General features: G+C 30.2%; 1 protein-coding gene across 1 annotated transcript; it reads left to right on the plus strand.

The window, feature by feature from the left end:
- The first annotated feature begins 3,665 nt into the window (after positions 1 to 3,665).
- LOC145040949 (replication factor A protein 1-like) lies at positions 3,666 to 9,765 on the plus strand. The gene is made up of 13 exons (XM_078988832.1): positions 3,666 to 3,676; positions 3,793 to 3,936; positions 7,087 to 7,243; positions 7,337 to 7,607; positions 7,750 to 7,843; positions 7,923 to 8,047; positions 8,121 to 8,205; positions 8,288 to 8,423; positions 8,519 to 8,727; positions 8,839 to 8,959; positions 9,048 to 9,230; positions 9,325 to 9,393; positions 9,478 to 9,765. The coding sequence occupies exons 1-13, from the start codon at positions 3,666 to 3,668 to the stop codon at positions 9,763 to 9,765; spliced, it is 1,893 nt and encodes a 630-aa protein (XP_078844958.1).
- The last annotated feature ends 4,852 nt before the right edge of the window (positions 9,766 to 14,617 follow it).

Below are 14,617 nucleotides of genomic sequence, written 5' to 3' on the forward strand. Positions count from 1 at the left end.
AAGACCATAGTTGTCGAACTTTGACATCGGGAGAAAAACGAATTCAAGTTAGTTGATTGATTGAGTCCTTAGTAAATCACCCAAATGAAATTCCAAGGCTAGGACCCAACACAATATTCTACAACTCGGGAGAGGGATGCCGTAACCCAAATTGAAGAACATTTGAAGGTAAGTGAATGACGATTCACTAATTTCCACCATGAAAAACGAAAAATAATTTTAAGTTTTAAATCTATGAAAACTCCTAGATCCTTTGAGATTCATTGAATATTTCAATGGCATGTTCAAATCTCGATATGCCCCTCTTGTTTGTGACTGGGATGCCGAGGATCACAAAGCGGGTGTGAATAACCATGCAAACTACATGGTGCCCTCACATGTTACAATCACCTATTCGATGTGCCGGTAAACCACACACGCTCCACCGAACTATGACAAACATTGAGTCACCCTTTGCTACCTTTGCTTAGAACCATTTAGTGTGCCGGTAAACCACACACGCTCCACTAACGTCTTCGCAAAGGCACAAAGTGTAATTTCATGGAATTGCATCAATTCACTTTTGCCTAAGTAACTAAGATTGGGAATTTGAAAAGCATTTAGTTACTTTGTATTTCATTATACTTATAATGGAAGGTTTCGTCCTATCCTACCCGTTCGGCTAACGACCCTCCACTAGTCAAGAGTGCAGTGGGTAAGAGTGGATACCCATTCAATCGCCATTTTATAGGCAATTTCCTTAAACACCCCTTATAGACCAGCTTCGTGAATGAGGCCTACTAACGGTAAGACTGACTTTTACTCATACATATATATAATGTTATACTTTTAATGTTATATATAGTATAGGGTGTATTTTATACTTTTAAAATACTATATGGTTAACTTTAACAATTATACTTTTAATTCAATTAAAAGGTTAACCTAAACTTTTATGGATTTATTAAACGTCTTTTAATTATACTCCTTAATTAATTAATAAAACCATAAGGGTGTGATTTGAACTTTTTCAAAACATTACTAGGGTTTTAGAATTTAACATTCCTAATTAAACTTTTAATCAACTTTTAAATTCCAAAACTTGAGGGCAAATTTTGAAACATTTCAAAACATTAGGGTTAGAATTTAAATATACATCAAAATTAAACTTTTTAATCAAAATTTAAATTCCAAAACTTGATGGCAAGTTTTGAAACATTTCAAAACATTAGGGTTTTAACTATTTAAATTTCAAAACTTCAAAACTTTTGGGTTCAAATTTAAACTATAAAACCTAAAGGGGAAAATATGAAACTTTTCATAACAACAAGGATCAAATAACAAATAATCTAAACTAACATTTAATTACATAATTATCCATATTTGATTTGTTTAATGATTTCTTGCAAAACAATTTATCAATTTACTCAAAATAATTAATCAATTATCTTATAAGGAAACAATTATCTTATTAATTGATAATTATCTTTAATTAGATCAAGAATATAGTCATATATATCATAAAATCGGATTTATATTGATCTAACATGATAAGGTAACTATCCATATGCAAAAACAGCAAGAAATCCCGAGATAAGCATTATCTAACGAGTTGACTCGTCGAGTCAGGCATGGACTCATCGAGTCTGCATGGACTCGGTGAGTTATACAATGCATCAATACAATTGAAACCAAGCTAGGCTCTGATACCACTGATGGGTTTTGGTCATAAGACATCCTATGTGCTCATACAAACCCTAATGCTTGGATCTAGGTTTCTCTATTGTACATGCTTTGAATCCAAGACTATAAACCCTAATTCTAGCATACAAGTAATCATATTAATATGTAATTAGGTTTAAGATCATACCTTGATTGTTATGTAGCAATAACAATCCCAAATCCTCCTTGAATTGACTTTGGAAGGCTTAAAGTCACAAGTATCACTCCTCTAATGGCTCACAAACACCATAAGCAAGAGGATGAAGAGGAGAGAGGTTGGAGGCTACCAAAAACGTGTGTAAACCCTTACAAGAAGCTTAGCCACGTTTTTGAGCCTTAAGGGGTCTTTATATAGTTGGGCTATTAGGGTTATCTAACAAGGAAACCCTAATTTGGATGCTTAATCCCTAAGCAACCCATAGACTCTTTAAATTAAGCCCATGGACGATTTCCTTGTGGGTTTCCCATTAGAATTCGTTCATCCCTTAATATAAGGCAATCCATGGCCCAAATTGCAATTATCTTATAATTACAGTTCCAGTCCCTTAAGTTTAATTAATCTCTTTTAGTCACAAAACTAATTACCAATTAATTATTGACTAATATTAATTAAACAATATGATTTCTCCTTTAATATATTATTCTCATAATACATTAATAAATCATATTTAATCCTTACTCTCCATAATTCATCCTATCAAGTTGCTTTGGTGAAGGCAACCCAAAAGGACCATGCACCATCGGGTCAAGTACATACCAAAATAGTTATGGACTTAGACACTAATCCAACACATATATCATCTCGAATGGAGCTCTGTCGATATGATAACTATTATTGTATGAAAACTCTGTCAGTAGGAGGTGCCTGCCCTAAATACCTCCAAAATCGAACACACATGCTCGAAGCATGTCCTCCAGTTTCTGGGTCGTCCTCTCGCTTTGGACATTAGTTTGGGGGTGGTACGTCGTGCTAAAAAGTACTTGAGTGCCCAGTTCCTCGTGGAACTTCTTCTAGAATCTGGATGTAAACCGGACATCCCGGTCAGAGACTACCGATACTGGCACCCTGTTCCTAGCTACTACCTCTCTTACATAAATATTCGCTAACTTTTCCGTGGATATACTCTTGGAAATCGGAATGAAGTGAGCACTCTTCGTCAGTCTGTCCACGATCACTTATATGGTGTCCACATCTCTCGCCGTCCTAGGTAACTTCGTGATGAAGTCCATAGTGATCTCTTCCCATTTCCGCATGGGAATAGGTAGTGGTTGTACCTTGCCATGAGGCCACTGATGCTTGGCCTTGAACTTCCTATAGGTCAAGCACCGCTCTATGAACCAAGTGATCTCCCGCTTCATGCATGGCCACCAATAACTCAGTCTCAAGCCTCCTCTAATATCCTCTGTTTCACTCCTCCAGTCACCGGTACCCACACCCGACCACTCTAGTCTCGTAGTAAGTGTTTCCCTTATTCTGAAAATATAAACAACGTCCAAAAAGGAGTTCGTATGCAAAAGATAAAACCGTTTTAAGAACCCAAAACTAGTATATTACCGATTTTCTTAAAAGTACTTCTAATCATTGAGGGACATGCACACCTCAAATGGAAATTCTGAAAGCATATTTTGGACTCAGGCTATAGCCTAATATTTAATTTCATATTTGAAATATTTTTAGTAACAATATTTTTAAAAGTTGAAAATTTAGACATTTTCAGATTTATTAATCGTGAAACATCAAACTATCGATTTTCGTCATGATTCCTATTATATGTAATGTAGCCGGAAATATATATATATATATATATATATATATATATATATATATATATATATATATATATATATATATATATAGGGACGGTTCACTTGAGATTAAAAAAAGTAGAAATCTTAAGATTCAACCTTAGTCATATACTTCTCAATTGCCGCTCTAATACTCCAGCGTACCGATAAATGATTATATGGCAGAGAGGTATAATCATATAAGATTATACATGTTCATATGTATATCCCTAATCATAAATGATTATACATATATTTCTATTCATAGATTGAGTAATCATAAATGATTATGACAATTGGTGGCAGAAAAGATGGTGACGACAAATGTGGTGGTGGTATAAGTAATGGAGGTGAAAGTGGTGGGTCGGCTGGTGTCAGATATGGTGGTAAAGGTGGTGGCGGTAGCGGTTATAGTAGTGGGGATGGTGGTGTTGGAGAAAGGAATAGGCGGTGCTGTATAATCAATTATACCAGGCTTGCCGGGCCGGTACGCCGGAAGGTTAGAGCGGTAGATGTGAAATACGTGGTTGAGGTTGAATCTCAAGATCTCTATTTTACTTTTAATGTCAACGGAACATATATATATATATATATATATATATATATATATATATATATATATATATATATATATATAGGGTTATGTTATAATGTGGATTGTAACTATTGTGTGGATGTAAGGATCCTTTGTGGTCCAAGCATTTTTCCCAAATTAAATTATATATAAAAATGGAAATTATCGGATTTCAATGGATAATTGATTTTTATATTTTTTAAATTATTATTGTTTTTTAGTTAATTCAAATCGAACATATTTTTTAATCATAAACGATCTGATTCTGTTAGAATGATATTCAGACAGAATATATATTCTGATTAAATGAACATTTTGAAAAATAACAAATATTTGAACCGATGAGTTGAAGAATAATAACAAAAATTACATTAATTCTTATAGAATTCGGGTAACAATTACTAAGAATTACATTTATTGTTAAAGAATAAAACTAAAAAAAAAACTTTCAAATTGGGAAAAAAAACATCAAAATCTAACAAAGAAACTAATATATTCTTTAAGAATAATGTTGCTTAGAATCACTTTAAATTTTCTGTTCCGTTCTTCAAGCATCAACTTTTGTGAAAACAAAACTAAATTGTAGTTTATAATACAATAATGCATTAGAAAATGAAAAATAAAAAACTAAATACATTTGGAAAAATATGCGTACTTATGAATTGCACCAAAATCAATAACCAAGAATTGTAGAACATGCATAAATCAGTGAGAAAAATATTCATATTACATTCCAACAGAATTAGAATTCGTGATTCCATTCCAATAGAATTCGAATTCAAGTTTCAATTACCATATGTATTATGTTGGGATTCAATCATAAGTTTTACTTCACCTGATCATTATGTATAACAAAATTCAAATATTTAATTACCTCACCTCACATTATTCATATTGTAGTATATATTCTACAATCAAATTCGTTATCACATTGCCAATTATCAATTAAGCTTGCAAAAGGTAGAAACCAATCAATCATATAACGTATTACTTAAAAAAAAACAATAAAGCTTCAAGTATATGAAGCTAAGAATTTCAACGAACAATTCAAATTGAATGAACATTTTGAAAAATAAAAAATATCAGTCACTTACTTTTGCACTCGTAAATGATACATCTTTTCAACATCAGTAAATTTCTTCAATTTCTCATAATAAACAGCATACACCTGGTAAAATAGTGACCTCTTGTTCCCAATGTGATTTGCCTTCATGTTCTCCAGAACAGCACCAGGGTCATCAATAAAATCCAACTTCACATACACAACAATAACATAAATATTAAATACGAATGAGTTTTCAATATAAGCATAGTTGCTACAAGAAAATAGATTTCAATTTGTGACAAGGAACTGCAGGAAAAATAGATTTAGGGTTTTGTGCTAACTGGAGCAATGGGAGAAAAGGATTTGTGCCATTGTAGGTTTTGATATCACAAATCAATGAAGAAGTGGGAACGTCTGTCAGGTAGGGAGAACTAAACAATTGAATTGAAAAAAAAAATCAAAAACACAGATTTAGATTAAGGGATCGAACAACATACTAATTTTGTTGAACCGAGAACTTACCCGGGAGAAATCGATGATGGCTAAGAGAATAGGGTCGGTTGTATCGATGAAGCACACAGTCAAATTGAGTCCCAATCTTGACAATAGCGATAATTAAATCCCTTCCTCCCACAACCATCGTCTCCACCAATGCCCGATTCTCGATTTCCTACCTTAAAGCCTAAATCCCTATGGCACCAATCTGGTGATGATTCAAAAAACAAATCACATTTTTTGCTCTTTTTTTGATTTAAACCAAATCCAATGAGAAAAAGAGTGTGTGTGTGTGTGTGAGAGAGAGAGAGAGAGAAAGAAAGAGAAAGAACGACAACAATCGTAGCTTGAAGATGTACGGTGGGTTGCAGTGCTTCAATTGTAACTTCACAGGAGAGAGGATGGAAACGGGAGGGATGCGAGTTTATGGGTGTCGATGGCAGAGTCAATAGGGTCTAAATAAACTAATTTGCCTAAATTAAAGGATAGATGATTTAATAAATTAGTTATTAAAATTAAATATTACTTGGCCCATATATATACATACATATATATATATATATATATATATATATATATATATATATATATATATATATATATATCCGGTAAGAAAATTTTTTTGGTAGGAAGGTAAGAAATTTTTTTTCGGCTTGTTTTTTTTGGCGAACAAAATAAATGAATCATTAGATGAATCAATAATAATATGATTCACAAAAAAAAATCCCGAAAAAACATTTCGATGATTCATTTTTACGATGATTTTGTTGATATTTACTAAAATTGTCATAAAAGTGAATTTTTTTCTTGATTTACCTAAAAATGAATCATAAAAGTGTTTTTTCCGGATTTTTTTCTTGATTTACCTAAAATTGACGAAGCATAAATATTAAAAAGGTTATTTTCAACCCCTAAATTCTTTTCAACATTATGATTTAATTAGATATAAAAGTAATTCGAATGTGTTGTGGATATAAAGGTTAAATAAGTCGAATGTTATATAAGAATAAGCTTTACAACATTATTTACCCTTTATATCTGAGATTGGACAATTTTACCCTTTATATCTTATTTGGAAATTATATCTTTTAACTTTTCTTAATAAAGAATAAGCTTTTCAATTTTACAATATTTTACGTTTTATTTATTCTCTACAGAACATATAAGTGCAGAAAAACAATTTATTTCCGTTAACTAATTTGGATTGATCTGCAAAGTTAAAACCAGAAATATGTCCCAAGTCCCCCCCCCCCCCCCCCCCCCCCGCCTAAAAGAAAAAAAGAAGAAGGGGGGGGGGGGGGGCTCGATATGCAGCTTCTACATAATATCGGACCATTTTGCCCTTGGTTTGCAATCTGTTTATTATATGATGGGCTGATTTCTCTACAAAAGGAAATTGTTTCCAACTTCTACATAATTATTTAGTCAGGTCTTTGAATTTACATATATTTTTCATCTAATTTATATAATTTTGTGTTTTTTTTAGTTCAATGGCTACTCCCAATATCACTTTGATTGCTGATGTGGATGTGCTAAGGGACGATTTGACTCTAAAAGTTCGTGTCATCAACTTGTGCAAACATATGTCATTCAATAACAAGGATGACATTTGGTCCATTGAATTAATTTTACTTGATGAACAGGTATCTTACACTCTACATATTAATGATTTTTTACAAAGACACATCTAATTCCAATTACTTATATAGTTCATCATATATTACTTTTTTTTATAGGGGACCAAGATTCAAGCTACTGTTTGGAAAAAATTTCTTTATCGATTCAAAAATATATTAAAGGATGGGTCGGCTTTTTATATCATAAGTCCAAGTTTTGCATCACAAAAGCCCGGTAGTTTCAAAATAACTCCTCAAGATCAGAAACTAACATTTGTCCAACAAACTGTTGTCAAAGAATGTATAGAATTTTCTGGATCTATATTTGGATTTTCATTTGTTGACTATCAAACTGTACTATCGTTGCAACATCCTGAAGATTTATCCGTTGGTTAGTTAATATTTGTTATTTTAATCATGAACAATAAATTTAAGTACTCTTAGTTATGTTTATTTGCTATATATATATATTATATATTATATCTTTAAATTTCAAACAACTCTTTACATCTTTATTTTTTTGACTTTTACAGATGTCATTGGATTGGTCGTTGCTATTACTGAGATGATGAAGGATAATCCCGATAGGTCGAGACACAGACTAACCATTCACATCCAAGATGCAAGGTTTGTTGTTGATATCTTTACGTTTGTATTATATATTAAGTTAAAACATGACTTTTAAAAAAAAAAATTGAATTTTCAGTGGTTTGCAAGTCCGTGTAAATTTGTGGGGTGATTATGCGTACAAGATGCAAGATTACATAGATAACAATCCACCAAATCAACGTGTCGTTATAATTCAGTTTGCAAAGATTACTGTTTGGAGAGGTATATTTTTTTTATTATCAACACACTTTATCATTTTTTATTATTAAACTCAATATTATTATCTTTGTTATAGATCGTCCGAGTGTTAACACCTACTTTACATCTTCAAAGCTATTCATTAACTTTGATATCGATGACAGTAATCTTTTCAAAAAAAGGTAACACATTTCCATGTACGTTTTAATTATACAAAAGTTCATTACAAGAAAACTAAAAGTTATTTCTTTTTGTAACTTACAGTTTAGACGGGGATGATCGTCCTGATTCGTCTTCGAATACGATTTCAGTCATTGAATCTAAACAACTTTCTGAATTAGATGATTTCATAGTTAAAACTAAGTTGAAGACTATTGCTGAGATTTTTGAACCCCTTTCGGTATTTATTTGAACTTTTTGTAACTTGTATATTTATATATATTTGTTGTATTTTTTAAAAATAATAAATGTTATAATTAATCATCATTCATGCAGAAAACCCACTTCGTTATAGTTGGCACTATAAAGGGAATCTTGCAGAATGAGAAATGGTGTTATCCCGCGTGTACAAACTGCAGTTACAGGGCCTTTCCGGATAATGGGGCAGATGACTGTATTGATTTTCATCTTTCAAATGCAAAACCAACTTCTTATGAATGTCGTAACCAAAATTGCACAAAAAAAACAGCTTCTGTTGTACCGAGGTTCTTACCTATACGTGTGCAAGATAATGGGGCAGATGACTGTATTGATTTTCATCATTCATCATTCAAATGCAAAACCAACTTTTTTATATTTTGTACCTTTTTTTTTAGATTTATGATCCCTATACGTGTGCAAGATAATACCGGGACTATTACATTGACAATGTTTGAAAAAGAAGGAAGGTATTTATTGAAGACATCAGCCAAAGAGTTGTTTAAAAAAGCAACAGAGGTTGTTTGAATATTATTATATGATCGTTTCATATTGTATATATGTTCAGTTTAACCGAACCTTATATTTACATTATTATTCAATGTAGATTGGGGACAATATTGATTTCTATCCGGGGGATATTAATGCATTGAAAGGTTTGAAATTGGCATTCAAGATTTCTATTTCAGATTTCAATGTGTTGAAAAAAACCAATCAATATGGTATTTCTAGAATCAGTGATAATGTTGATTTAATTGAACAACTTGAAAAAAAGTTTACAGAATCACAGGTAATTAAATTACTAATTGTTGTTTTTTGTTGTTAACTACACATCCTTATAGTATTTCTAAATCAATCTTTTTGTTATTTTATGTCTTATGCAGACCGATTTAACAGACTCTTTGGACGTTTGTTCTGGCGAATTCGAATCTCAAGATAACATGCATTTAAAGGTTACATACATGTTAGCTTACATAAATATGTTGTAAAATAATTGTTGGGTGTAAATAACAATGCTGTAAAATTAATTTCTTTAGGATGAAATTTCTGGGACGGATGACAACATAACTCCTTCCACTGTTGACAAGAACTCAGCAACAAGCCCAATGAAGTTTTTGAACACAACACCGGTTTTGAAACGAAATCTTGAAGAAGTCTTTGATTTGGACATTAATGAAAACTTATCGTCTTCAAAAACTCCAAAAGTGTCCGTAGATGGTCCAAGGAAAAAGTTGTTGGAGATAAAGTTGGAAAAAGTGGCTGAATTTGATTTGGTGTTGATTTTGAAGACAATGTCCATTTTGAATTTTCATGAACAATTTTAAGGTTTTTTTTTGCCATGCTTCTTTTTTAACTCTCTTGGTTTGATGTTTCAAGCATTCTGGTTTTTAAGGTTAAAACTTTTCCATTATTTTCTTTTTAAATGGTTTGTTATGCTATATTGTTATAGCATGTTATGAATTAATTTTTTCATATATTTGTGGTTTTATTTATGCTTTTCCATTCTTGGTAGAAAATGTCTTACTGCATACTAATATATTTATTGTTTTAATATTAAAAATGAAAAATTAATTCTATTTGCTTAACTTTTGCATATATTTGGTTATTTTTACATAATGATATCAACATATACTATATAGTTCAGAGATTATAATTTATGTGTTTGTTTTAATGTACTTTCAACAATCATTACTACAATTTGTGTGTTTTGGTTAACGTATTTTACTATAATGGCTTAATAAGAAAAACAAGTTTTTTTTCTAATTTTTGGGAAAAAAATCGATTTTTACCAGTTATAGCAATGTATTTTCAAAGCACATTGTTATAATTTGTGTGTTTGTGTTAATATTCCTATACTACAATTCCTTAATTAAGAGGAGGGGTATTAATGTAATTATAATTATCATTAAAAAAAACTCAAGTAAATTAGACCAAATCAGACCAACCAAAACAAAAACAACCAGAGACCAACACTCATTAAGGGAACCAGGAGCAAAAATGTCAACAACCCAAAAAAAATATACATGTTAATCTTATATGTATTTGGTTGTATGCATTTTTGCAAGTCTGAATGTGCGTGTGTGTGACTTTTAGTATAAAATATTGTTTTGGTGATTATACAATATACTTTCTATATGTAAATCTGACTTTTAGTATAAAATATTGTTTCTGCAAGTGTGAATGTGTGTGTACATTACTGCAAATGTGATATGTTTTATTTTCCAGCAAAATCTTAAAAATTTTACAAATTTGCCCTTACTTCTTTTCAACATTACGATTTAAATTAGATATAAAAGTAATTTGAATGTATTGTGGATATAAAGGTTAAATAATTTATGCTTTTTCATTCTTGGTAGAAAATGTCTTACTGCATACTAATATATTTATCGTTTTAATATTAAAAATGAAAAATTAATTCTATTTGCTTAACTTTTGCATATATTTGGTTATTTTTACTAAATGATATCAACATATACTATATAGATCAGGGACTATAATTTATGTGTTTTGGTTAATGTACTTTACTATAATGGCTTAATAAGAAAAACAAGTTTTTTTTTTCTAATTTTTGGGAAAAAAATGATTTTTACTAGTTATAGCAATGTATTTTCAAAGCACATTGTTATAATTTGTGTGTTTGTGTTAATATTCCTATACTGCAATTCCTTAATTAAGATGAGGGGTATTAATGTAATTATAACTATCATTAAAAAAATTCGAGTAAATTAGACCAAATCAGACCAACCAAAACAAAAACAACCGGAGACCAACACTCATTAAGGGAACCAGGAGTAAAAATGTCAACAACCCAAAAAATATATACATGTTAATCTTATATGTATCTGGTTGTATGCGTTTCTGTAAGTGTGAATGTGTGTGTGTGTGTGACTTTTAGTATAAAATAATGTTTTGGTGATTATACAATATACTTTCTAAACCACTTGGGTTGTGGTGACTTGGTAAGGCATGTGGAAGATATGATGGATAACCTATTGACCCATGTTCAAATCCTCGCACCACTCAGCCCTTGTGGCCATGGAGGTTCGCCTGCAGTGACTCCAGGGCATAAGGCAAAGTTTTATGTTTGCAGCGGGGGATTAGTCGGTGCGCGAAAGCTGGCTCGGAAACCCTCGTTAGGGAAGTTCCCTTTCCAAAAAAAACAATATACTTTCTATATGTAAACCTGACTTTTAGTATAAAATATTGTTTCTGCAAGTGTGAATGTGTGCGCGTTTCTGCAAATGTGATATGTTTTACTTTCCAGCAAAATCTTAAAAATTTTACAAATCTGCCCTTACTTCTTTTCAACATTACGATTTAAATTAGATATAAAAGTAATTTGAATGTATTGTGGATATAAAAGTTAAATAAGTCGAATGTTATATAAGATTAAGCTTTACAACATTATTTACCCTTTATCTTTGAGATTGGACAATTTTACCCTTTATATCTTATTGTCTACAAAATACCCTCGGTTGAAGATTTAACCGGTTGTTTAAAATCAGTCAATTTTTTAGAGTGAAAAACAAAGTTTTTTTTTTAATTGCTTTAGGGCTATAATTTCAAACTACTCACTAGGAACTAATATGAAATTGATCGCTTCATTTTGCACATATTTAACCCTGATATCTAGCTAATCATTATAAAACTCCCAATCTAATCTCGGAAGGTATATAAAATTCAATTAATAAATGATTTTTTTATTATAAAAGTTAAATAAGTTGAATGTTATATAAGATTAAGCTTTACAACATTATTTACCCTTTATCTCTGAGATTGGACAATTTTACCCTTTATATCTTATTGTCTTTAAAATACCCTCGGTTGAAGATTTAACCGGTTGTTTAAAATCAGTCAATTTTTTAGAGTGATAAACAAAGTTTTTTTTTTTATATAATTGCTTTAGATCTGTAATTTCAAACTACTCACTAGGAACTAATATGAAATTGATCGCTTCATTTTACACATATTTAACCCTGATATCTAGCTAATCATTATAAAACTCCCAATCTAATCTCGGAAGGTATATAAAATTCAATTAATAAATGATTTGCTAATATTAATCACATGCACAAATTTAACCCTAATATATAGCAAATTCAAAATTCAAAATTTCAAACTATTACGTACAAAATATGAAAACCATAATTTCAGCAAAATTGAAAGTTACCTGATTGTGTTTCCACCCTTGAAGTATTTCGAATTACTCCTTATACTATTTCATTTTTCGATAACTTCTTCAGAAAAATCAATTTTCTGCAAATCATAATCAGGTATAATATCTTCCAACGAATCTATGTTCTGTTAAAACAAATATCATTAAGAAAATTTTATATCTTACCTTCAGTTTTCACATCTTCAAACCCTATTCACTTCGTACCTTCAATTGTAACATCGGTATAACTACCCCCGTTCAATTTGATTCAATGATTATATATTCCTATCTGCCTTCATCGATAGCAATGGACAAACTTTGATATCTTTCTGAAATGAACGTGTTGGAGACGTTAATCTTGATTGCGAAGATATCAATTTCGAGTGCCGATTTTTCTAGGTCTTCTTTTCTATTACAACAAAAGTGACAAAGGGGGGTTATTACTAATTGATTTTCTTGTACGTGGGAGAAATGGGGGTTATTACTTATGTTAACCTTCAAATAATATTTTTTTTATAATTTTTTATATCAATAATATTTTAAATAATTTGTATTGCTATGTATCCCAATTTATTATTAAAACAACTATAATTTTAATAATCAACTAAAAATTTATATTGATATGTGGTATTTATTAAATTATAATTTAAATTGGCATAAACTATTTAAATTGTCATTTTATGTATTATGCTCAACAAAAAATAAGTAAATTTTATTATATAATTTTATGATTTAGAAATATCATTTATTTTCTATTTGGTTAGTATTCAATTCGTCAAATGAAGTTTATGCAAATTATATAACCTACCAATCCTTGTAACATCATCTATCAAATTATTAATTTTGTTTTTCACTGTACTTTTTTATTTTTATTCTATATCAAACAAGAACATGAATGCAACGGACGTTAGAGAGAGAAGAAAAAAAAAGAAAATTATATTTAGATAATGGAAAATCCAAAAAATGTTTTACTACATCATCATCTCACCATACACCTGTCGGACATGCTATTAATTTTAGCCAATACGGTAATCTTCTTGCTTTATTTTGCATTTATAATTATAATATGTTTTTATTTATATTTAAACTTAATATAAAAAAATGTCTTTAAGTTGTTTTATACTATTTTACAGGTTCAAATAATACTATAGAATCTACAAACGCTAAATAGAGGAGAAAAATTAGAAAGTTATATTTGGATAATAGAAAATCCAAAATACTACCAAACACATCAAGCCATCAAAATCCGTATATTACACACGCTTCTTACATGTTAAATAACGGTATTTATATTCGTTTATTTTATAATTTATTTACTGTTTATAATAATTAATATTTTTTTTATTATTACTAACCATTTTTTCTAATTATATAACAGATGTCTACAATCATCGTGATAGATTAATATCTACAGATAACTATACACACGTTAGCTTAGATAAGGAAAATATAAACTCAGCCAAATCATATGTACATCAACATACTTCAATTGGTACGGATTTCTATATACACAAATTCAAAAATATATGTTTCGCATTTATATAACTAATATCAATTTCTAACGTTTTAATTTGTATTTTAATATTATCAGGCAACTATATTTTCAACAATGAAGTTCAAACACCACTATATATTAATAAACATAACTCCGTGTTTGGCATTGGCTCGACATCCACCAATCGTTCCACAACAATTCATAATTCTTCTTCACCCAATATAAATGTTAGAACTCCATTTTCTAACATTTCAAACGGTACACATTTGTAAATACATAAATTTAAAAATATATGCTTTACATTTATATAAATCATAACAATTGCTAACGTTGTAATTTGTATTTTTATTTTATCAGGCAATTACATATTCAATAATAACCTTCAAACACCAATATCTATCAACAAACATAATTCAATGTTTGTTAATCCCACGACATCTGGTAGTCGTTCCACAATTGTCCAGAATTCTTCATCAATTAAGTTACCAAGAGGAAAGCATCAATTGAAAAAGAAGACTCCAGATAT

The sequence above is a fragment of the Lactuca saligna genome, chromosome 4, assembly GCF_052625555.1.
Source record: "Lactuca saligna cultivar CGN05327 chromosome 4, ASM5262555v1, whole genome shotgun sequence".
NCBI lineage: Eukaryota > Viridiplantae > Streptophyta > Magnoliopsida > Asterales > Asteraceae > Lactuca > Lactuca saligna.

What these genes read in the sequence shown, in the direction of transcription:
- LOC145040949 (XM_078988832.1), top strand. An exon ending in AAAGATTACTGTTTGGAGAG is followed by an intron (nt 8,048 to 8,120) that starts GTATATTTTTTT and finishes TCTTTGTTATAG; the next exon opens with ATCGTCCGAGTGTTAACACC. An exon ending in AGTAATCTTTTCAAAAAAAG is followed by an intron (nt 8,206 to 8,287) that starts GTAACACATTTC and finishes TGTAACTTACAG; the next exon opens with TTTAGACGGGGATGATCGTC.